The sequence below is a fragment of the Gobio gobio genome (assembly GCF_949357685.1).
Source record: "Gobio gobio genome assembly, chromosome: 25".
In the NCBI taxonomy this organism is placed as follows: domain Eukaryota; kingdom Metazoa; phylum Chordata; class Actinopteri; order Cypriniformes; family Gobionidae; genus Gobio; species Gobio gobio.
In genome coordinates this window covers 19,122,156-19,148,581 of record NC_137121.1, presented here as the reverse complement: position 1 = coordinate 19,148,581, position 26,426 = coordinate 19,122,156, and the positions used below count along the sequence as shown (strand labels likewise).

The 26,426-nt window shown below is 38.6% G+C and overlaps 1 protein-coding gene across 1 annotated transcript in view; it reads left to right on the top strand.

The window, feature by feature from the left end:
- Positions 1-20,116, top strand: part of map1ab (microtubule-associated protein 1Ab) — a 46,978-nt gene extending 26,862 nt beyond the window's left edge. Inside the window, exons 3-7 of the mRNA XM_079809457.1 lie at positions 7,457-7,539; positions 7,721-7,858; positions 7,943-18,257; positions 18,429-18,658; positions 19,261-20,116. Of these exons, the coding sequence (XP_079665583.1) occupies positions 7,457-7,539; positions 7,721-7,858; positions 7,943-18,257; positions 18,429-18,658; positions 19,261-19,416 (10,922 nt within the window). The 3' untranslated portion in view covers positions 19,417-20,116. The remainder of the gene's footprint in view (positions 1-7,456; positions 7,540-7,720; positions 7,859-7,942; positions 18,258-18,428; positions 18,659-19,260) is intronic.
- Positions 20,117-26,426: the final 6,310 nt, after the last annotated feature.

Sequence of the window (26,426 nt, the reverse complement as noted above, 5' to 3'; positions counted from 1 at the left end):
TGGGTTTTAATAACTCAATTCGCTCAGGTTACAACACTGTGCACATCGCACAAACAAAAGTCACTCATAAATTCTCAGTATCAATCGTCGGTTTTCTTTCCAGCAGTTCCTCTCTGCTCTGTGGCCAGCCGAGTCCCAGTGTGTCACTCCGTCTCCAGCTCTCTCTCCTTCTCTCTCGTTTCCTCCTGCTCTATGTACTCTCTCCACGCCAATTACTGCAACAAGAGACAGGTGTTCATCATTTGTGCTTGATCCACTTACGTGCCGCTCGTCCTCTGACTCTCTCTCCCGTCACAGACTTTGCTAAACCACGCCCCCCTCGCCACAAGTATGTTTGTGTATTTTGCTGTATGGTTATTGATAATGCCTTGGAGAGAGAGTTTGTGTAAGAGGTGTTTATGCGCACTTCTTTGTTTTTTGTTCAGCTCTTACGGTGATTTTGGGAGATAAACGGTTTCAATAAACTCCTGAAACATCAGTAAAGTCTAGCCATCATTCGGACGGGGTCCGCTACATTTATAGTACTGAGTTGTTGAGAGCGCTGTGCTGTTAGCGCAAGCTTATTTGTATCTGAGAGTTCTGAATAAACAGTCCCAGTCACGTCGACTCTGTCATTGCAGCGCGTTTTCTCTCACAAAATGCTTTCACCACAACTAACAGCAAACACGACATCGACATGAATACAGTAAGAGCCTCGCTGTGCTGCATAACAGCGTCATTCATTATAACGGCAGTTTGGACAAGTGTGCAGATAAACTTGCGATATGTGATTGACAGCTCCAGACATTAGAAAGAGTGTTCTTTGATCGCTCTCTGTAGTTGAATCACTTAAAAAACGGATTTTTTTCATGCTACTAACAGAAACGATCATTTTAGTCACTGGCATCATATCAAATGGCAACTCCATTTTCTCAGAGTGCTCTGGGCGGGCAAAGCAGAGGAAGGGGAGGTAACCTTTCATGTTATGACGTCATAACAGGGAAATTCAAGATCAGCTCATCTGAGCTGTCATTTTCTCAAAGGCAGAGAAAGACAGCCAGAACTCGGTTTACACCCATCAAAATTTCTAGCCACTTGGGGACCATAAACAGGCTAGGGGAACTCATATTAATGTTGAAAAACCTCATAAAATGAAATGTTCATGCCATAGGACCTTTAAAGTCCGAAGATGGGGCCAATTAGCTATTCTGACATGTTGATATTATAAGAGAGACCATCCATGAGTGATACAAGAGACATAAAAGTAGCACCGGTATGTTGCCACAATGGCCAATGGCCAAATATATATTTTAGTGCTCATGATACAAAATAAAATACTTTAGCGCTCAACAGATAAAATCATTTTGGATCATTTTTAGATATTGCTAATTTATCTTTATTTGCAGTCACTAGTACAGCTGGGACACAATATTATGATTTCTAATGAAAAAATCATCCAATCTTTTGTAATGGGATCTCTTCAGAAGGCTGAATAATGTTTAGAACAAAAAGATTTATGATAGGCTTAATACAGCATCTGGCTCTGTTCATATAACTTCTAAAGGTCTTGTACAGTATAGTTCCATATGTAAAAAGTCATTTGCATAATGAATACCTTACTCTAATGTTAAATGAAGGATGTGTGCATGAAACATTGCACATGATTTCCATTCAAATGACCTTATTTATATACTATACTTTGATTTTAAAGATGGCAACATGAATACTCTAGATCTATTTATATCTTATCAAATGTTATTATTACGCATATATACAGAAATTCTAAAGAGGTTGAAACCTCAACCTGTCAGTTGCTAATTTTCGAGTCTGTAAATCATCTGGTTTAAGGACGGAGGGAACACTGACATTTGAGAGGAGATGCTGCCTCATGGAACAGACCCGTGTTCTCTCTTAGATCAGAAGGTGTTCGCTATTTATACTGCTTTCTACCTGCTTCATAAGCATGCCTCTGTATTGCAGTTCAAACCTGTTATTAAGATCTGACCATGTGTATTTTTCCATTACTTGCTGTATGACATTTTCCTTTATTTGAACTGCCGATGTGCTGGGTATATATTATATCTTGACTCTATAAGGCCAATTATAAAAGATGCACTTATCAAGTACTTACTACTTTCTTAGGTCTAATGCTTTTCTTTATTGTTCTTTTGTCCCTGCTTCTTAAAATGTCACATTTACCGTATGCGGCTATATTATGTTTATAACGATAAGAAATCCTTTGTGGCACCAGGGCGTTGTGGTGAAATGGAGTCTCGTCAGTGTTGGAGAAGCATCCAGCCTTTATTCAGAACCACAAAGATGTGGCTTCAAATGCTAATGAATGGTCTGTGTGGTGGAATGATCTCATAGTTGGCTCAGGTTTATGCTGGAGTTTTCTGGCCCCCCAGGAAACGGTGGTACAGCACCAACAATCTTCTCGTACCCTTTTCTTTCTTTAAAACTCGCTTGCTCCTTAGCCCACATCTTACTAATGTGCTCTTTTCACAATGCGCAAACTGAAGTCTAGATTTAATATATACTGTTATGTCTAATATAATGTGTGAATAATGAAGATAAAAACTGTTCACAGATGGAAAGCAGAAGAATTTTCTAAACATAGTATAAACATTTTTTCTCAGTAATTCTGTTGTTTATCAAAGAAGAGTTTTGCTTGAATATAGTAATACGAAACCTACACTACTGTTCAAAGGTTTGGGATCACTATGATTTTTGTCAAATTAAATTCATCTTTTTATACAGTAAGGATGCATTAAATTGATCAAAAGTGACAGTATAGATCTTTATAATGTTAAGAATCACAGCTGTTCAACATTGATAATAATAAGAAATGTTTCTTGAGCATCAAATCATCATAATAGAATGTGACACTAAAGATTGGAGTAATGATACTGAAAATTCAGCTTTGCGCCACAGGAATAAATTGCACTTTAAAACATAAAGATAGAAACAGTTATTTTAAATTGTAATAATATTTCACAATATTACTGTTTTTTTTTCATCAAATAAATGCAGCTTTGGCTTAAGAGACTTCTTTCAAAAACCTTAATATATAATATTGACCCCAAACTTTTAAATGGCAATGTAAACTTGATGTTTGACAACAAATAATGTTCTGATTATGCTCCCTGTTGCACTTTTTTTAGGGAGAATAATTTCACTTTTGATTGACATGCATTCTAGCATTATATGATTTTTTTTTTCAATCAAACCTCATAACAGCATTGAATAACAAAACTATATTTACATGACTTTCTTTGAAGTGTTCATTATAAATTTTATATTGGTTTTGATTTTACTGTTTATCCCTAATTATTACCTATTATATATATATATATATATATATATATATATATATATATATATATATATATATATATATATATATATATATATATATATATATATATATATATATATATATATATATATATATATATGTATATATATATACATACATGAATATGTATTATATATTTTATTAGGCTACTTTTCATATGCTGCTTCATTTATGTCTTATATTTCCATTTTCCAACTTATTGTACAAGTTATCAGATGTTACTATTTTTGAGTTCTGTGAACCAAAGAACTCTGTATTTTGTCAGTTTAAAAGAAATCCATGTAAATAAGGCATAAAAGCACAACATGCACTCCTGCTGGGGCATTGTGCCGTTGCCACACCCTTTACCCAGGTGGCTGTCTGAGATTCAGTGACACATCCGCGATAAAAGAGGCTTTAATATGCTTAACAGCAGAATCATTCGGCATTGCCAAATCACAGGACTAGGATTACCAGAAGAAACTAGGGCACTCGCTTCTTGTGTAGATGCAACCGGGAGTGTCAAAGTCAAAAGAAATATTGGGCAGCTTGTGTAAGTGTTGTTTTAAAGGGATAGTTCACCCTAAAATGAAAATTAGCCCATGATTTACTCGCCCTCAAGCCATCCTAGGTGTATATGACATTCTTCTTTCAGACAAATACAATCAGAGTTATTTTAAATAATGTCCTGGCTCTTCCAAGCTTTATAATGGCAGTGAATGGCAGCCCAAAATTTGAAGACCAAAAGAGTGCATCCATCCATTATAAAATTATAAAAGTATTATAAAAGTAATCCACATGGCTCCGGGGGGTTAATAAAGGCCTTCTGAAGTGAATCGATGGGTTTTGTAATAAAAATATACATATTTAAAACGTTATAAAGTAAAATATCTAGCTTCCGGCAGACCGCCTTCCGTATTAAACTTACGGAAAAAGTGTAACTGGCCAGACGATGACGTCTGACATAGCGTAAGCGTTTTGAACTGCGAGAGGCGTTACACTTTCTTCGTAAATTGAATACGGAAGGCGGTCAGCCGGAAGCTAGATATTTTACTTTATAACGTTTAAATATAGATATAAACCCATCGCTTCGCTTCAGAAGGCCTTTATTTTCCCCCCGGAGCCGTATGGATTACTTTGGATGGATACACTTTTTTGGCCATTGTAAAGCTGGGAAGAGCCAGTATATTTTTTTATATAACTCTGATTGTATTCGTCTGAAAGAAGAATGTCATATACACCTAGGATGCGGCTTGAGGGTGAGTAAATCATGGGGTAATTTTAATTTTTGGGTGAACTATCCCTTTAAGGCTTTGTAGAGTGTATAGAGCACTTCCATCGTGTACAATGGCAGAAATTGCACATCTACACAAATTATATGGTGATTAGCGATATCATTTATAATAATTTCTGATTATTATTTTCCTCCCATCATTCTTCTCTCAACTACTGGCGTAGACTAAGACTGGATTGATGACACATTTATGGGATTATTACTATAACCCCGCTTAAAAGTAGTATTAATTCTCTCCTCGCTGAAAAGTTAGTTAGATAAAACCAAACACCTGTGGTGCTTTATGCTTCATGAATGTTCAAGTCAATTTTTAAATAAAAAGAAATGTCATAATATTGCTGACCTCTGTGTCATCTGTACATGAAATGGGAATTAAATGGCTTGTTCCACTGGGGCAAACAGATTTAGCATTGCTATTACAATGCACCACAGCAAGACGTGCCGTTCACAAGGTTATTTGCTCCCAAAAGCACATAGGATGGTGGCATGAGTGACTGTTTTAGATGCTCGGATGAGGCGATTCTGTTCCCAAACTTCCAGAGGCCTCAATCTCTTGGGTGATCATATCTAGAGCAAAATATCTAGAGCAGTGCGGATGCTTCGTCTGTCTTCTATCATAGCACTATTTGAGCTTATTTTAACGGAGTGCTCTCATTTTTAGAGTTCATGAGCAGATATTTATATCAAGCGGGTCAGGTGAGGTAGGACTGGATCTCTACACTGAGACCTTCTTAAAAAATGATGCTAATGCAATTAAGATGTTTCTGCAGTCGAACCCAAGTCATTAATTAATAGTCAGCCGTTATGAAGATGCTTGTTCTTCAACAGATACACTGGATATCTTAACTTAGCCTTGGACTTAATACTACATTCTTTCCTATTCTTTAGCGACTGTGGAAAAGTGCCAAAGGGAGTAGTGGAAACTGGAAGCTGGCTGAACACACTGCTCTGCAAAACCATCTGTTTATTCAAAATGGCAAAGGAGTTTTGTGGATTTTAGGCCCATTTGAGATCATCAATATGCTTTCACTTTTAGCTGGTATACACATTTAAAGGACACAGTGTATTTATTTACATTTAATCATTTAGCAGACGCTTTTATCCAAAGCGACTTGCAAATGAGGAGAGCAGTAGAAGCAACAATAGGGCAACAAAATTCAAGTGCTGTGACTAGTGTCCCAGTTAGTCTAGCACAGTACATGTAGCAAGTTTTTTTTAAGAATAGATATATAGGATAGTAAGTGTTAGTATCAATGGGTCAAGTGTTAACGAAAAAGATGCATCTTCAGCCGTTTCTTGAAAACGGAGCAGCTCTCATTGCAAAAAGCCAATGGACCCATGTTGCTCTGGGCATTGTGCCAATGGCGAGGCATTGCAGTGCCTGAGACTTTCATACCTCTCTTGTTTCTTTGTACTTTGTCACTCTGCAGAAGGCAGCAGGGTCGGAGCTACCAGTTTGTCGTTTCCGTGGCAGCCTGTATTATTTGCATTCAGTTTGTCCTGGTGAGATCTGCCTCACCAGTCTTCACATATGTTGTACTTTCACTTCTGTACTTCCATCTCACACCATCTGGCTCATAGAAGCAATGCTGGGCTAAGGCCAGCTTGGTCCAAACCCCAGTAGTGCTGCGTTCAGCAGCTCTTTGATTATCCCACTAATTCCTCCATACACCCTGCTCTTATAACACTCTTTACACAACTGAAAACACAGGATAAATGTGTTTGGACTGGACTCTTCAGACGACGTAAAGACTTATGTTGCATTTGTGATTTCTCCCTATTAGCTTTACATGGATATCCTCTTATCGCAATATACACTTAAAGCCCTAAACCCCTTAATTCTGACTGTAATCCAAACATCCATGATGTCTCATTAACAGGACTCTTGGAGGACTGTCCTTGAAATGCATTGCACTAAGGTTGTCTTTTAGCTGTGGACATGCTATACTGTACATCTTGGAGTCCTTTTCTAAATGAATGACGATTGATTTGAGCGATAGCTATGCCTTTCAGGGACATTCATTTTGATTACCATTAATCAATCATATGGCTGCTATCATTGACTTTCAAATTAACAAATCACTGCAGTGTTGTTATGGGACATGCTTTGGAGGACTAGGCGCTTTTCCAAAAGTTTTCCCATAACATTTAAATGAGTGTTACCTTTTTTTCAGAATACTGGCATACAGTTTTGTTAACAAGCAACCTAAATTGTTTGTCCTAATGTTTGATGCAATCTAGTGAATTGGTTCATCCTAAAGTGTGATTCATTAAAAAAGTGCAGCTTTAATAAAATTATAAACATTTATGATAACACTTCAGTTTAGGGTCTAATTCTCACTATTAACAAGTAGATTTTTAGCATGCATATTACTAGGATATCGGCTGTTTATTAGTACTTATAAAGCACATATTAATGCCCTATTCTGCATGACCATATTATACATTCCTAATCCTACCCAATACCTAAACTTAACAACTACCTTACTAACTATTAATAAGCAGTAATTAGGAGTTTATTGAGGCAAAAGTCATAGTTAATAGTTAGTTAATAGTGAGAATTGGACCCTAATTTTGGACCCTAAAGTATGACCAAATGTATATCATTATATATATATCATAATATCATCATTTATTTATCTGAAGGGATGTTAAGCAGTTTACTATGTTTATAGCCTTTCTAATGCTTAAACCTCAGAGGTCTATTTCTTCCGTTCTCTTTCTGTTTGCTAGTTTCTTTCTTTACAGGATGGCCTTTAACTAGTGTACCTCTCCATGCTGCATCTGTTTTAGATCATGAAAATCCTTAAATTATCAATAAGAAAAAACATATTTCTTTCTTCCAGGACAAAGGACTCTGCACCACAAAAGTGATGTTCTTGAGACTGTTGTATTAGTAAACCCTTCAGAAGATACTGTTATCTCTGAGGTAAGTTATTTAAAGAAAATCTATGTTGGACAAGGTGCTGTTTGTTTCTAATAAAGATTGATGAATAGGTTTGATGTTAGACTTAATAACCTTGTTTAATCAAGTAACCTTGCTGCAAACAGACTGACTCTAATTGACTTATGTGTTTTAAATGCCCTCTATGTCTCTTAATATGTCCTAGATCCATTGTCTTATATCTGACCCAGCTGTGCATAAACTACTGGTCCTGAGTGGGCAAAGCTCGGACCAAGGTGACCTGGTTCTCCAAACTGGAGTGCTCAGTCATCAAACCTTCTCACGTGTGTTTGCTGATCCTGGAGTAAGTTTAGAGAATATAATTGTATTCAAATTGATAAAAAAACAATATATCTTGACAAATTTTTTACTTGTTTTCCTCATGTAGGTCAGTAATTTGCTGGTTGAATCCAGCTCTGGACAGCGGGGATCACTGACCGTGTCTTGTCGTGGTGAAGCAGGCTGGAGCTCTCTGGGGCAACAGCAACGCATTAGGGAGTTGCTGAATTATAGGCTAAATCCAGAGCCCACACTCCCTAAGATGGAGGGGGTCACTGAGTTTACCGAATATATATCTGAGACTGTGGATGTACCATCCCCATTTGACCTTCTTGAGCCTCCAACCTCAGGAGGATTCTTAAAGCTCTCAAAGCCTTGCTGCTACATCTTTCCTGGTGGACGGGGAGATTCTGCGCTTTTTGCTGTCAATGGTTTTAACATTCTGATTGACGGTGGCTCCGACAGAAGGTCATGCTTTTGGAAGCTTGTCAGACATTTAGATCGTATTGATTCTGTCCTTCTTACCCATATTGGTGCTGATAATCTTCCTGGGATCAATGGACTCCTTCAAAGGAAGGTTGCAGAGCAGGAGGAAGAGCAGTCTCAAGGCTCAACCACCTACAGTGATTGGATGAAGAACCTGATATCGCCAGAGCTCGGAGTCGTCTTCTTCAATGTACCTGAGAAGCTTCGCACATCAGAATCGAATTTGAAAGTTAAGCGAAGTATTGAGGAAGCCTCTCTTTCATTGCAATACCTCAACAAGCTGGGAATTAAGCCTGAGCCTCTTTTTCGAGTGGTTAGTAATACTGTTGAGCCCATTACTCTTTTTCACAAGATGGGTGTGGGCAGGTTAGACATGTTTGTCCTGAACCCTGTGAAAGACAGTAAGGAAATGCAGTTCCTCATGCAGAAGTGGGCAGGTAACAGCAAAGCCAAGACGGGGATAGTGCTTCCCAATGGAAAAGAAGGAGAAATATCGGTACCATATTTGACATCTATTGCTGCACTTGTCGTATGGCTTCCTGCCAACCCCTCAGAGAAAATCGTAAGGGTTTTATTCCCTGGAAATGCACCTCAGAACAAAATCCTTGAAGGGCTTGAAAAGTTGAAGCACCTTGATTTCTTGCGATATCCAGTAGCCACACAAAAAGACATAAATTCTGCCGTTTCACCTTCAGCTGTAAAACAAACAAAGCTAAAGCAAAGAACTGACAGCAAAGAAAGTCTCAAATCATCTCCCAAGACTCACGCGCCAGCTAAGCCTTCTAAGAAAGAAACCGACGAGCAGGAGGATGCATCCATAGTCGAAACAAAGAGTGACACTGTCAAAGAGAACAAGATTGAGAAAAAAGAAGAAAAGAAGCACACCAAGGCACTGAAACCGAAAACAGAAGTGACAGAAAAGAAAAAGTTATTGAAGGAGAAATCACTGAAAAAACACCCCAAGGAAAGGGTGTCCAAAATGGATGAAAAGAAAGACAAAGAAAAGAGGGAAGTTAAGAAAGAAAAACGTGAAATTAAAAAAGATGATGCTGCGAAAAAAGATGAGAAAAAGTTTAAACCCAAGGACACTTCAAAACCTGAACTGAGGAAAATAACTAAACCTGACCTGAAACCTTTCACTCCAGAGGTCAGAAAGACTCTCCACAAAGCCAAAACCCAAGGTAAATCCAAAACAATAAAAAGCAAACCTACAACTGCCAAGGTAGAGTGTGCAGAGATTAAGGCAGAACCAGTGGCTGAGAAGATCAAGCTTGAGAAACAGGAAAATGGGACAGGAGAAGCCGAAAATTTGACAAAAGACTTTGATGAAATGAAACCCACTGAAGCCACAGATGACTCTGAAGCCCCTAAAAGTGCCCTTACTGTCTCCAGTTTACCAGCTGAAAGAGACGATGAATCTTCAAATGCTGCAGAGGAAAGAGAACAAGATCATGTTACAGAAACCGATATTGTGGAACAGAAAACTACAGAGAAAGAAGTAGCGCTATCAGCAGAAATCGAAGAAGTGCCATCAGCAGAAGTGAAAGAACAACAGGATGAGCCCCAAACATCAGAATTAGAGAAATTTGAGGATGAAGGTGCTGCAATTGAAGATGAAGATGAGGAGGAGGTTGAGATAAAACCTGTTAAGAAGACAGAGGAGGAGGAGGAGGAAGACATGGGAATAGGAGATGAAGAGGATGAAGGGGGAGAAAAGGAAACCAAAGATTTGGAAGGTGTGGACAGAAAGCATGAAGTTGAGGAAATGGAAAAGCAAAAACAAGCGGAAGAAAGAAAGATTGAAGTAGAAGAGGAGCACCTTGAAGAAGAGGATGTGATTGAAAAAGCTGAGTTAGAGGAGGCAGAGGATTTGGATGCCATTGCAGATGAAGAAATAAAAGATCTCTCTGCTGAGAAAATGAAGGAAGAAGAGGATGCATACTTGTCAAATGTTGGAGGCATCACAGCTGGTATTACCTCTACAGCCCAAGGAGCTGCTGCAGCAGAAAACTTATCATATATCCAGGATGAAACCATACCAGGTTACTCTGAGACTGAGCAGACCATCTCAGATGAGGAGATCCACGAAGAAGCAGAGGACAGGATACCACACCTTCAGTATGAGGTTGGTAGCTATGATGTCTCTGTCCCAGACCAACCAGGCTCCTTTGATGCCATCCCTGGAATGAGAGAAATGCAAGCAGCTGCAATGGGCAATGGAACAGGCAAAGTATTAATGGGGGCACAGGAGCCAGCTATTTCAATCTACACCAGCATACTCGCAGCTCCATTAGCTGAAGAGGAACATGTTTCTTCAGCAACATCCATAACAGAGTATGACAAACTGTCCTCTTTACCCACTTCCGTTGCAGAAGATCAGTCAGTGGCATCAGTCACAGCACCTCAGACTGAAGACACTGGAAAAAGCTCCCTGGTCTTGGACACCGTTCAGCCGGTTACTCAGACTGAGGCCTCCCAAGGAAAAGATTACCTACATTCTGCTGGAACCATCTCACCAACATCCTCTTTAGAGGAAGACAAGTACATCAAATCATCCCCCTCTGAGGAATCTCCTCCACTTCCGTTAGATGGCAAAACCGAGGGAATCGAGATGACTGCCCATTACGATGATGAAGAGGAGGATGAATATGAAGATCAAACACCAAATGTTGACATTTCTCTTGGAAAGTTACAAGAAGGATATGCCTCACCTGATAAACTTGAACACAAGGAGAGAGAAATGGACAAACCCAAAAGTCTTGTGCCTTTAGTCCCTGATTCTTCATCTGATGAAAAATTCTCACATCCTGAGATGGAGAAGGCATCAGTATCACCTCCTAGGGAGGATTCATCTTTCGAAGTACAAACAACACTCTCTTCCCCATCCCACAGTGTTTCTAAGCTTCCTGTTTCTGAAGCTAGTGTTTTTCCAGAGGTGGAAGACCGGTGCGTTAGCCCTGATGACAGCACTGTGAAAATGACTTCTCCTACACATTCTGGACCACCTAGTGCATCTCACTCTCCCTTAAGAATGTCACCTGTGGAAAGGAAATATAAAATGCTCTTTAAAGAGACACATAAAGAACCAGGAGAGCCACTTAGCACCAGTGAAATACAATTTGAAAAGGAGAGTGGGGAACAAAAATCTGAAATTTTAGATGTGAAGGAAATACCTCAAGCAGAGAAGGAAGAAAAGAAGATAATCCAGGAAGCAACCTCTGCACCATCTCCACTTATCGATGACTTCTTAGCTAAAAAAGAAAGTATATCAATTCTACCATCAAAAGACATTAGTGATACAAAGGTAATACCTGATCCAAGTGTTGAAAAGAAGGGCGAAGTTGAAGAGGAATTAAAAGAGAGCAGTAAGGCTGTAATTCTTGAGGATAAAGATAGCACGTTATCATATGATCATGACGTTGAAGAAACTTGTGATTTAAAATCATCTACAGACAAAGAAGAGAAAAGAGAGAAAGAGAAAGAAAAGGATGGTGAGAGAGATGCTGAAGAGAAGCAAAAAGAGAAAGACCAACTATTAAAGTATGCAGAGGTTACAGATAAAGGTGATGTAATATCAGAACCTCAAAAAGCAGCATTGCCCTCTAAAGAGGATTTTGATAAGAAAAATGCAAATGAAGAAGCGTTTCAAGATAAGAGTTCTCCAGCAGTTCTGGAAAGGTTGGAGATAGAGAAACAGGAGAAAGAAGAAATTCTGTCAGACAAAGACAAAATTTATCCTAAATTGGTAAAGGAATCCAAAGAGAAAGAACTGACTGATGCATCTTGTCAGTTTTTAGAAAGCCCAGACATCAAAGCAGAAACATCAACATCTCATATGGAGACACAGGACACTGTAGAGACAGATATGACAACTAAACCTAAGACCTCTGAGCAGAAATCAGAGTCAACTGATATTTTACCTGAACATGTGGCTTCAGAGGAAACTGATTCATCCATCTGTATAGCCCTGCTTAAGGATGACACAGATGGCCTCAAATCTCAAATACAACAGTTAAGTGAAAAAACAGATGAAGAAGAAAGAGGTGATGAAGATGAAGAAAAGACGGAATATAAAAGTGAGGCTGGGCTGACATATGAGAAAAATATTTCAGCTGCCAAAGAACATGAAGAATCTAAGGATAAAAATATAGAGGAAGTAAAATCTGTGACACAGGAGAAAATGTCTCTCTCAAAACCAGATGTTCAATCAATAGAGATGCATGCACAGGTGTCCATTACAGAGAAGGATATGTCTGCTAAGGATGAACAAGAATCTAAAAGGAAGTCAGTGCAAGAGATGGAACCTCATATATTAGGGGCAACTCCAGGTGAGACTGAAATTGCTAGTAAACAAGATGAAGACTTGAAGGAGAAGCTATTGGAAGAAACTCAAACCACACATTTAGAAAAAGGAGATGTATCATCCAAAGAAAAGCCTCAAATTTCACATTCCGTCATTTCACAGGATACAGATAATGTGCACCAAACTAGCCAAGATATGGAAAAAACTGTAGAAGACACTAAATCCAAAACACAAATATCCATTTCAGACAAAGTGGATTCCTCGCTAATTTTAGACCAAGAATCTAAAGATGAACCAGCAGAATTGATCCAAGGTCAAGTCTCGCTGCCTGAATCTGAGAAATTAGATTTGTCTGCTAAAGATGATCAGGATCGCAAAAACAAAGAGGTTGTGAAGCTAACTAGCAAACCAGATGAAGAATCTACAGAATGTCAGATTAGTGAAAAAGATAAGCTTACTATCTCTAAATCTGATTTTGAATCTGAAGTGAAGAGAGAATCCCAGGCAATAAGAGAATCAGAGAAAGAAGTTTTGCAAGCTAAAGAGGATGAAATAAGCAAAGGAATATTTGTCAAATCTGAACAATCAGTTGAGTTTGAAGACATATCCCCAAAACCATACGAATCTAAAGATGAGCATGTGGAGCATACTCAACTTCAGATATCTACAGATCAATCACAATCTGATAGTACCGACATGGCTGCTAAGAAGGACCAACAGTATGAAGAAAAACACACAAAAGAGACTGTAACTGAAGTACCTCAAACAAGTATGGTGACAGATGCACCATCAGACACAAAACAAAAACTTGAGTCCAAATCTGTGGGAGAAGAAAAGACCGAACAGATTACATCAGAATCAAAATCTGTGGTTTCAAAATCCGAACACGATACTCTAGACCTTCCCATTGTAGAAGATAAAACAATTGATTCAAAAGTTAGCAAAGAGTCTGAGGATCAATTAATGAAAGAAGATGCGTCACAATTAGACACCAAAATGGACTTGGGAGCTAAACAGAAATCTCTGGATAAATCTTCAGAACAAATGTTTGAGACCTCAGATCTGAGCTGTAAAGTAAAATTGGAATTGAAAGATGAACCTAAAGAAGATTTCAAACAAGACATGTCATTGCATGAAACAGATACCTTTCTATCATCAGACATTGGATTCAAATTAAATTTAGATTATAAAGAAAAATGCATTGAAGAAACCTCAACTGTAGACAAAACAAAAGACATCAAGTCAAGCTTTGAAAGTACATTTCCAACCAAATTTTCAGATGAAGATGAAAGTACTGAGGAGGATGAAGGAGATGCTGTTTGTATGGGTGGTGCTGGTTCAAGACCATTATCAGTGGAACCATGGAAGTCAGAGGAACCAAAGGCAAGCAGTTCTGCACAACCACCTGAGACAAGTATGAAAAAAGAGGAAATTGTGGCCCATTTAGAAGAGAAAGAGTTGACTAAAGATTCAAGTGACACATCAACTGAACCAGAGAAGGAGTGCAAGGTGGATACCACATCACTTACACCTACTGCAGATACAAGTAAAGAAACTGTCTTAGAAACTCTAACTGAGAGCAAACCAATGAGTATCACACTGCCAAGCCTCGACAATCAAGGCAGTGTTGAGGATAGCCAACATCAAACATTGATCTCTGCAAAGGAAGCAGCAAAACTCGAGAAGGAGGCTGAGAGAGAAAGGGAAGGAGAACGAGAGGCTGCCTCTCCAGGGTTAGAGTCACATTCTGATTTTCAAAAGACTGACAGTGCTGATGAGAAATGTGCTGAAAAGGCTGATAGTGAGAAAATTAAATCTGATGACAAGATGATGTATGAAGTGGAAAAAGAAAGCTATGAAGCTTCTAAATATGAGCCTTATGAAAAGCCCATTTCAAAAGACACTGAGAGAGAAAGAGAGGAAGAGGACCCTAGTCTGGATAGAGATTTAGATGGCAATAGGAAAAGTCAGGCCTCTTTGCTTGGAGCTACTTGCTCAGTAGAGGAACAAAGTGATGATGAGCCAGTGTCTTTCAGCAAGGTTGATTACCAGACTTCAAGTATTCACAGCAGCCACAGTGCCTACTCAGAGCAAGACAATAAGGAACGATACCAAGAGGAAGAATTGGTTAGAGAAGAGAGACCAGATCTTTTTGTCGACAATAGTTTTACATATGACAGCAAAGCCACCTCGGCAGCAGGTTCAAGCTCGTTTGCCTCTAGTGATTTGCAAGACAAATCAGAGAAATTGGAGAGAGAAGAGAAGGAGAAGGAGAAAGAGGTCACACATTTTCCTCCTCAAGGAAAAGATGATGACCATTGTGTTAAATTGTCAGATAAAGAGCCATGTACATCTGCTTCCTGCCTTTCAAAACCTGATACGCAAGAGAAAGACCATAAAACAGAAGAAACATTGGCAACGTCTCATTCAGAGGACTTGGACAAGACCAAAACCCACGTGACTGAAGCTTCCCCTCCACAAGGCCCTCTCACATTATCACAAGATCAAAGTCTTCAGAGTCTAACAACTTCATCAACATCTGCCTACGACGAGTACACAATGGAGAGTCCAATCTCAAGTCAAGGTAACAAAGATAAAAACAAACTGGATTCAGCTGAAAGCAAAGGTGACCTGTTTTCTTCTGGTCGGTACTCACCACCTGAAAAGGACATGCTTCCTGCCAGGTTATCGGCTGAAGGTCCCAGCATCGCCACTCCTGGTTCTTCAGGGCAGTCTATAAAAGTTGACGACAATGTTCTTGCACTCGAGTGCACTGGCAAAACAGATTCTCTTTCCAGCAAGACATTGATTGTGAGTGCAGAGTCCGAAGAATGCTTGGTCAGAAGCCAAAAAATATTTGCAGAAGAAGAGGATGACTATGAGGATGAGGAAGAGGAAGAGGAAAATGCAAGTGACTTGGATGTTGAAAAGGGTGCCAGAGAGATGTCTGAGAAAGAGTCCAAGGCAGCATTTGATACTGCGACTACATCTAAACCACTCGAAACAAAACAAGAAGACACCATTGGTTCCTTAGCTTTTGGAGCTACTGCAAAAGTTCTACAGACAGGTATGGTTGGTGACTCATACACAGAAAAAATGTCCCCCACAACAGTGCCATCATCAGTAGAGCACCACGAGGTAATCAGCAAGGAGGATCAACAGTCCAAGAAAGAAGATACTAGTTCAGTCCAATTTGACATACCCAAATCCAGCGATGACAAACATGAACCACAGAAAACTTCTGATAAAAAGCCTGAAGTGTCTGAATCCCTAGCTGTTGCTCAAGCAGCCATGTCTGATGCAACTTACTCATCATCTTCATCATTCAGTTACTCTTCTTCAACATCTGCCTCATATTCGACTGGTCAACACTTTGGAGAAGGGTTAGAACCACCGATTAATATTCCTACTGTCCAACTAAGGTCAGATGGAGACAGTATTTCATTTGAGTACTCATCCCTGAAAGAGGAAGAGTCACCCATTATGGATTTACCGTGTTTAAAAAGAGATGAATACATGGAAGTCTCAGATCGAATGACACCTGCTACAACAACAGCTGAGTCAATATCCAGTCTTGCCAGGTTTTCTCCTCTCAGTCCCCTGGAGGAATCCAAATCGTTTCTTCAAGATCAAACATCATCTGCAGAGGAAAAGTCAGAGGAGGATATGTCAAGCATTAAATCTGACAGGGATCTAGTCTCTGATCCTAAACATGTAGCAGAACCACATTCTACAAAACTGCCAGAATCAGCAACTTCTGAGCATGCAAATCACCCAACTGAGGTGGCATCTTCCACATCCCTCAAGTTTGACATTTCCCCTTTGGAAAAGGCTGACTCTGCAGACAAACATTCACAAGAAAAATCTTCTGATGATGAGCCTGAGGATAACAAAAGCAATTTTGAGGAAGGAACCTTGCCATGCAGAATTGAGTGTGAAAGTTCTTCAGCTACTGAAAAATTAAGCACAGAGTCATTACCAGAGCAACATACTGATGTAAAAGCCTCAACCACAACATTACATTCATTTGATCTGCACACCACAGATGCACCAACAGAAATGACAAGTTCTCAGAAGGTGCCAGTCACAGCTTGTGGGACTCTCAGTACTAGCACACTAAGTGAACAATGTATGAAGCAAGAAGGGGCAGAGAAGTCTGATGAAATTAAAGACTTGGCTGAGAAAGTGCAGGAGAGGGTTGACGTTAAAGAAGCAAAAGTGAGCAAGATGGAATATGAAGAGAAGAGTAAGACCGATGAGAAAGAATTAAAACATAAAGCAATGGAGGAAGAACAGATACAACCTGAAAAGGAGGTTGAAGTGAGGTCAGAAAAGATGGGAGAGATCCTAGATTGTGGAAAGAAGTCAGAGCAAAAGAGTGAAAGTGAAGGGAAAACTGAAGAGTCAAAAGTAAAGAAAGAAGTAGAACAAACTGAAATGTTTGTAGAAAAGGAATGTAAGGGAAAAAATGAAGAGAATAAAGAGCAAAAAGAAAAGATGATGGAAAAAGAGAGCAAAAAAGCAAATACAGTTGAGTCTAGCCAGCATAGTACCCTTGCGTCCACAATGCAGCATGAAGATGTTGTATGTCTAAAGGCTCCACCTGGCTATGGGGAAGATGTTTATGAAGGTGTAGAGGAGGAAGAGGGGGATGAACAGGAGAAAGTGTATGATCCAAAAGAACGTCCACCAACTCCGCCATCAGGAGCACAGGCTTGCTCTGAGGTCTCCAAGAAGTCGGATGAAGGATTAACTCGACCCTCTGATCTCAGTATGGAGGCCACATCCTCCCATTCACCATCGCTTTTTAAACACCGTAAAGGAGATATCTCGCCTTCCTTTATTAATCCAAGCCCGCATGAGCTATCAAGTGAGGAGGGAGAGGAAGATTCCAGAAGTGATCATTCAAAGGATGACGAGCGTGAGCAGCACTCTGTCAAAAGGAGATCCCACAAGCAGCCGCATTGTCATCCCCACAGTCACCATGAGGATGGCAAGGAGGGATCGCACAGCATCCCAAGCAGTACAGCGACAGGGCAAGGCATTATGCTAGCAGGGGAGGAAACTCCTCCTACATCTTTGAGTGAGTCACTCCCATCTCAGTCTGACTCAGATGTTCCTCCAGAGACTGAAGAATGTCCATCAATTACAGCTGAAGGTAACCTCGACTCTGATGAAGATGCAGAACATCTACCAGTGGACAAAATGTCTGCAGCTGGCGGCAGCGGGGGAAGCCATCATTCCTCCTCCCCGAGGAGTCACGATCCCCCTCCCATCCCAGTGAAAGACCCTCTTCCTCACTCACCACACCCTGATGTGTGCATGGTGGACCCAGAGGCCCTTCTTAATGGCCAGACCCACACAGAACGACCAGTGAAGAAAGACCTTAAAACAAATAGAGGTTTGAGGAAGACACTAGGAAAATCTGCATCGCCGTCACGTAAAGGAGATGCAAAAGGCAGGAGATCTACTACCCCTGTGAAGCAGACATCCAAAGACTCCTCGCCTCATGCTCTTAAAAGAAAAGATTCAGAGAAGGCTTTTCGCTTGGCCAAAATGTCTGAGACACAGGGATCCAGGGGAGACATCCACAACCCAGGAAGAGTATTGGTCAATGGCGCTAAGAGTAATGCAGGTACAAATATCAGGATGCTTTATATTACCATATAGTAGAGATTTTATTTATTTATCAGTTGAAATTGAATATTTAGTTAGCAGTAGGATAGGCCAGACAATTCTCTCTACAGCATAGCAATGGTCCTGCACTAGACCACACATGCAAATAGCCAATGTTATATTCTTTTAGGCTCCAACGTGAAATCCAGCGCTGGGACTCCACCTGGATCTCCCATCTATGTCGACCTAGCTTACATTCCCAATCACTGCAGTGCTAAAAATGTTGATCAAGAGTTCTTCAAGCGAGTGCGAGCAGCATACTACGTCGTCAGTGGAAATGATCCAGGCAGTGGTGAACCCAGCCGTGCCGTTCTAGATGCACTCCTAGAAGGGAAGGCACAATGGGGCACTAATCTCCAGGTACCATTTGTTTGTGTCTGTTGTAGTAATACTCTAAAACAGGGGTTTTCAAACTGGTATCTGGGGGCACAAGGGGCTGTTAGGGAGTACGGATCAAGGATTTACATTTTTTAGGGCTGTCGAAGTTAAAGTGCACTCAAAATATTAATATTAAATATGTTTAATCTAAGGATTTGCTTTACATTGACATTCAGCAAATTTCGATAATATTACTATTTTACTTTTTTCTAAAGGATCCTAAGAATTGTTCCATTGAGTTTTTTATTATATTTAATTTTATCCTATATTTTTATTTCTATATTTAGTATTGTATATTTTCCTTTTTATATTATTTATCTAGTATTTACTGTACTAGTTTTCAACAGTAAGAAAAAAAAACGTTTTAGCTTTAACACAATGACAATATAAAAGCCAACTATTTAACTTTTTTTTTGTCTCACAGTAAAAATGGTATTCTTTACATGAAATTACATAGATGCATTTATATTGTAGGAGAGGAGGTCTCTCAGATTGTTTGAAAACCCCTGTCCTAAGGTCTTATTTGCAAGCAAAACACCATCTTTTATAGTTAATCTGACAATGACAATCTTCTTCTCATTTAGGTCACTTTAATCCCTACACATGACACAGAGGTAACTCGGGACTGGTATCAGCAGACCCATGAGAAACAGCAGGACCTGAATATAATGGTCTTGGCCAGCAGCAGCACAGTGGTCATGCAAGATGAATCTTTCCCCGCCTGCAAAATAGAATTTTGAATTGTTTTTCTTTCTAAAGCTTGCCATTCATTCCTCATTCATTTCTAATCTTTTAGGTTTAGATGAGTTAGTCCACCCACAGCCTTCCATCCGCTAATATCTATAGTTTATATTCTAATCCTCAAAAATGCAACAAAATCCTAGTGCTGTCAAAGGACTTTATTGTAAGCTTTGGTCCTGAAGCTATTGTAAATTTTTGATTGCTTCTGCGAGGCTTTGGCAGAAAACTGAATGTTCACTAGCTAGCTGCTATGAAATAGTAATATAATGTTCAACGTAGGCTGAAGTTGCATCGCAAATTGAGTTTACTTATATTTTTTAACATAACTTGAAGAGACCAAGATTTTCTCCTGCCTATAATTCGAATTCGAAGCACAAAAAAATGCCCTCTGTAAATTGGTTAATGCATCATCTGATTCATTTTCGTGTCCTTTATCATCAATCTTAGCACATGTACCACATATAGACACAGTTGCCTGGGAAAAAAACACTAAACATAAGGTCACACGGCCTTAGAGCAAATAACTTCAAGAACAGACTCAAAACAGTTTTGTCTTGTGAGCTACTACTACAATGAGGCTAGACAAGTCTCCCCATGAGATCACATACCAGCATATAGAGTGAAGAAAGAAATAACTGTACTCTAAATTGCTAACCCAAAGATGATTTGTGCCAAATCTCAATTCTTTCAAATGGCGATAAAAAAAAAAAAAAAAAATCAACCATGATCCAAGATTTATGTCCTTTAGTTGACAAGAGATGGATCATTCTTTATTCAAACATGCAATCCAATAGTGTGATTGTAGTGAAGAAGTAGATGGCATCTTTATAAACTACCAACTCACTGATATGACTCTTTGTCGAATAGGTTCTGATATGAAAATGTGATTATAGAAAGAATAACAGTGTTAATAGTAGTGTTTATTTGGTATTGCAGTTACCTTCCTAAAGCATGATGCTCTTCAGACTAAACTTTGTAGGTACATTAATCTGGGGATCTAGGGGGATCTGTTGGGGTCCACCTCACTCTTCAAAAGCGGACTAATAACGAGCATCTTGCATCCCATCTGTCCGTTATTTGAGTAGACCACCATTAGAGTCACATGGAAATTGTATTGTATTGCCTATTACAAGATGCTTAAGGGATTTTGTTATGATCATTTTATATAAAATCATCAAAACATAATTAAAATTTAAATGCGGCCACTTTAGGATCAACTTAATCTGTTTTATATTTTAATGTGGAGGATTCAGACTTGTGACGTGCTGAATGTTTTGTTTGTGTAATGCTGATATACTTGACTAGATTTTTTTCTTCCCAAACTGAGATTCCCTGACTCACAAGCACTTTAGGTTTAACTGGTTTAAAAGGAAACTAGTGGTGGAGATTACACTATATATCAAAATGTAGCTGGAGAGACATTTGTTATAGAGAGACTAATAAATAGAATAGACTAATTTTAATGTTGTGAGAGCAGACAGTGAGGGTTACCCTCGTGTGCCTTTTGCGTGTTGTTTGATGAAGAAAATGCTGAGTCATAGACATGTTGTTTATATATATATATATATATATATATATATATATATATATATATATATATATATATATATATATATATATATAAACAACTATACGTCTATTAATCTACATTTATTCTGGAAATAGAAATTCTTTATAGCCTTATTTCACGCTAACACAGTTAATACAGTTTTAATTTAATGACAAGTTAAGAGTGATATAAAAGCAGCAGGTGTTTATAATGATAACATTGTTGCACCAAGTATGATTGCACTTTTCTAAAATGAAGTCAGTTTGGTAGATAGGCATCATGTAAATAATTAAGTAATATTCATTTATTTGAAATGGCAAATATAAAAAATTTGTCTGACAAAGTAGACAGGAACTACCTTAGCTATTACCGTTGGGCTGAACGGTTCTAAGAACAGTTAGGAACCATTCCTGTTATATTTTCACTTGAGCTTGGTTCGGCACGGCACGATTACAAACCATTCTCGGCCCGGGATTCTCAGCTAGGTTGGTGCTTGTAGAATGTGTAGTGACGTCGCCACTCGGGATTGGTCACTTGTCTGTTGCCTGGCTGTCAGTTTCACTGTAGCTGGCCAAGCCAAGCGCGCTATTTGAGCGAAGATAATGCAAGTCAGTAATACAATTAAGAGAAATATCTGATCATCCTCCATAACGCGGACACTATTTACATCACATACCATCTGTAAACCCTTGCGTTACCAAGGCAATGACTGACGAATTTGTATTACATAGAGGTATGACGTCACTTTGTAGGCCAACCGGCAGTTAGCATTGCACCGGTTCCCTCGATAAAAACCCAATAGGATTTTCTCATAGGCTTTTGGATTATCGCAAAAAAACAAGCTCTGTGATCAACTTACACGTTTTGTCCATCAATATCATTTTTACAGATGAACACAACTTTTATTAATTTTGAAGCCTAAATGTAGTCGCCAGAAGTAAAAAAGCTAAAGTAAGCTAAAAACGGACCACACCGCGGTCGCTCGACTTCAACGTCACCACCACTAAGCTTCCGACAACTCTTTCAGTTTTTCTCAAAACATTTTTCAGAACGTTTGAGATATGCTAGTTTACAAGAGCATCGAGTTTGCCTGTTCGGCATGATGACGTTTAATGTCCTTGACAGCCTCTGTAGTCTTATTTAGGCACATGTTAGTAACTGCCTTTTTCAAGATGCGTAACAGCTTCAAAAAAATCACGAGTGGGGTAATACTGATGTATTTTATGTCATTGAATAAAATGTGAAAGAGACTTGAGCTTGTGTTCACCACAGACCTTATTTCAGCCATTTAACCAAAAACCCATTGGCTTAGGTATGATGGAACCGGAAGTACTTCCGCGTTTTGGCCTACAAAGTTATGTCACACCTGCACCACTCTATTCCAAGGAGCGGCCGTTATCAGTCCCACAGTGGAAAATTAAACCATATCCGTACCGGCTGGGCCGGATCGGCACGGAATGGAACGGTTAATCAGCGAGAACGGTTTGGCCTGACTTAGACTACATTAAATTGTATGAAGGTCAGTTAATGAAAATCAATTGCCGTTTTTATGGAGCTTATCTCTTTTAATGCTTGTAAAATATGAATTCAACCTAACCTGAAATTACACCATTTACAAAAAGGCAGGAAGAACATATTAGCCGTCTGTCATTGACTGAAATAGACTTGATTTGAGAAAGCGGCCCTACATCTTCAATTACATTGTGAGCAGTGTCTTCAATAGCAAAACATCAAGGCCTCGTCGGTAAATGCACAAATTGTTTGGTCCTTGAAAGCAGCCTTGCTTTCGAGGGAGCAGTGCCATCTTCTATCCTTCTCCAAAAACACTGCATCCCTATCCTTAATCTAGTATATTGACAGTGAGTGGATCTGTTCTTAGTCTCTTGATTTTTTTTCTTTTTATGTATAAGTCAGTATTTAGCATTGCAGTAGACTTCATATTGTGTTATTTGATTATAGATTAAGTTCACTCAGTGAAGTTGTCTTTAAGATGGTCAAAGTAACAGGGTCTTTGTGTACTTTCGCTAACTGAGAACGCACAGGTTACCAGTGGTGGTCAAATAATTTACCTTACAATAGCCTTGACGATTAAACTAGTTTACTGGTTAAATATATACAGTGTAATACACAATCCAACCGATGTACACAATGAAACCCACTCTGAGACCAAAATCTCTTCTTTTTTGTTGTTGCTAGGATTATGTTAAAATAGGCTGAATCTGTACTGTACGTCCTATGGTCTGGATATATTTTCATATTTAAAAACTTTTTATTTCAAATACCTGGCCTTAGTAACAAGTACTATATGGTCTTGTTGATTAGCTGTGATTTCTATACACAAAATTAGTTTTGTGTTAAAGATGAATGCACTAACTTTAAATAATATTTTTGAATGTAAAAGTTGCTTTGCTGGATGCTGCTTGAACAAAACAAAGAACTAGCTAAATATGCACATGGAACAGTGAACCTCAGAAAATGGGTCACCGAAAGATCAGTGGTTAGAACCGTGAGTGACTCATGACAAAATATTACATGTCCAGCTGTCGCTGATTTTAGTACAAATACAGAACTCTCTTAAAAATAAGATTCAACAACTTTGGTTTGCAGAGGGCTACCAACTACACACTGAAACCTGAATACACTACAGTGAGGTTTCCTTCTTAACAATGACTTGAAATGCCAAAACAGAGATGAAAAAATGGCGTAACCTGTACATATAAATAAAAAAGCTGACGTGGTCATTTATGTGAAACGCTTTCTTTTCGGGAAGTTCAATGGTTATTGTAATTCTAATTTCCTAAAGGTAAAAAAGACTGCAAAGTTAAAGTACCTCTACGAATCTCTATTAGTTCAGTTTCATTCCACATCAAATGCATCATCATGGGATGGATTCATTTGGCCATATGTCATGCATACGTATCCATCTTTGCATGTGACCTTATTAGTTATACTCCTGAATGTAATCGTTTAATAATCAGAATTAAAACAAAACTATTTTAAGAAGATATATTTGAAGCTAACTGTCTTTATGGTACTGAAATATGCATATATTATTGGGCTTGGCTTCTGTTTACCCTAAGATGTTGTCGAGAAGATGCTGTGATATTTCCTCGTTCTTTGGCGCTGTATGAATCTTAGTTCTTCTTCTTTAGTGCAATATTCAACATTCTGTCTTTAAAAGCTCAATGCAAAAGTAGATTTCTGCTGATTTGCTGTAAAGGGAACCATCCTGGTGATCATCAATAAAAAAACATAAAAGTTTGGAAAACTCTTTCTGTGTGGTTCATTTATTATTTGACTTTCCACTGACTGAAAAGAGGTGTATATGGACCAGTATTACCACCACAGAATTTTGGACAAATCCGGGAGTATTACTGACCAGATGTGGGAAATACATTCCTCACTGTAGCTCCTGCATGCATCCACATCAACAACAACAGCTTCCTCATCTTACATTGAGCTCCACCTTTTCTGTCCTTCACAATGCTCTTTCTGTGTTTGTCTCTGTTGACCTCGTCTCCTGCAACTGCAAAACAACAGTAATGTAACCACCGAAAACACTCACGACAAATTGATAAAAGCTTACCTATTTAAAAAGTTACATCAAGTGTTTTATCAGTTTCTAAACTTACTGTTGTCTCTCTTTTGCCTTTTTTGACTGTTTCAGCTGGGCCTTTCTGGGATGAAACTATGAAAACCTCTTCCTCATAGCCTCATTATAAATATATAATGGAGGCAGGATACATAAGACATAAAAAATGGTTAGTAAGAGAAAATATTTAATTGGATAAACCAATATAAAAAAATGGATATCAAAAGATTGCAACAACCTTCTGAATGTTACTTTTTATAATCTCAGAAGATGAGTTGACAGTCTAAGTTTAGGAAAATATATAGTTTTGACATGAAATAAATTAGTTTTACACAACACCGATAATCAGTCTTACCTGGTTTGTGTATGATGATGAAGTGGATTCTTACAGTGTTTCAGTCTGTAGCTGATAGCTGAAACGGTTCCTCAAGAAGTGTAAGTGGCAGTGTTGCCAGGTTCGCTAGAGAGATAAGCAACCTGGTTTAAAAAAAAACGAGCCCAAAATATGTAACCCGTTGTCCCGTTCCGGGGGAAAAAATGACCTCTGGTTTGGGGGGGTGGGGTCTGCAGAGGGCACCATCCACAGTGCCTTCGACTGACAGAACAACAGGTAACTGTTAAACACTTTCTCTCGCGCATTCAAGTGGGCAATTAAAGCAATCTGCGAACAGATGTATAAATGACTGGTTTCTTTGATATCACGACAATTTGTCATGTGTTTTCTTTTATTTTCTGCCAAAAAGGTGTTCGTTTTTATTCATTGAACCGTTTCTAGTCCCTGTCAAAAAGTCCTCCAACTTCTGCACATTTGCACATGGACTTTTTTCAATTAACGTTACCTTTTTTCGGTATTTTAGGGATGTTTACATCAATAACTGTAAAGTAACTGTATAGAAGTGTTATTGACATTATGCAGCCATTGTCTGTGATGTTTGTATACTGTAATATTTACTAGTAAATACGTAGGCTACTAGGTACTTAATTTAAATCATAAAACAACCATATTATAATTTTTCTTTTTAATTTAATTTCTAAGATTTCCCACACATGATGTGTTGTGTATTTTCTGGTAATCAAATGAAGATAAAATATTCTTTTAACTGAATTACTTTTTTTGCTGCACAACTGAGCTTTATATGGTTAAAATGAAAACATGAAGAAAATTTGTAATTTATTACTTCAAAATAAAGTTTTGATATTTTATTATTATTACATTAGTGGTAGTATTATTATTGAGGCGTATAATTCTACTGTTCAACAATGTATTTGTCAAGTTAGCCAAACTTTTATTTTGACGGGTTGCCATGAAGACCTTTGAGTTTCTGTGTGTTTATGACATGACAGTAGTTTTTCTCAAATAAAACTGTAAAATGCTGATGCTGATAAAATGACTCTTAGTGGCTCTGGAGATGACGTTCGTGCATTCATGTCTTCACATGAGACGGCAGAGATGGAAACATGTGACAAGAGTGTGTGTGTGTGTGTGTGTGTGTGTGTGTGTGTGTGTGTGTGTGTGTGTGTGTGTGTGAGAGAGAGAGGTAAACTGCTCTGTATACATTTGCACAGAGACCAGCAGGATTTGTATTTAAATAGTCTTTTTTTGCTGTTTAATATTCACAGACATTAGTCTATATCACCAGATGGGTTCTCAGGTACCGGAATTTGGTACAGATTGATTTGATGTTAATCGGTACTCGGTAGTTCCGACGTAATTTGGTCGGTGCCCTTAAAAGTACTGAGTTTGGTAACCAACCCTACCCTCTACACCAGTTAAAGACAGTCTTCTCTTCATTTCTGTGAAATAATATGGAAAGAAGAATTAAATTGGGGTGACAAGCCTTCACATTATAAATACAGATTTTCTCTAA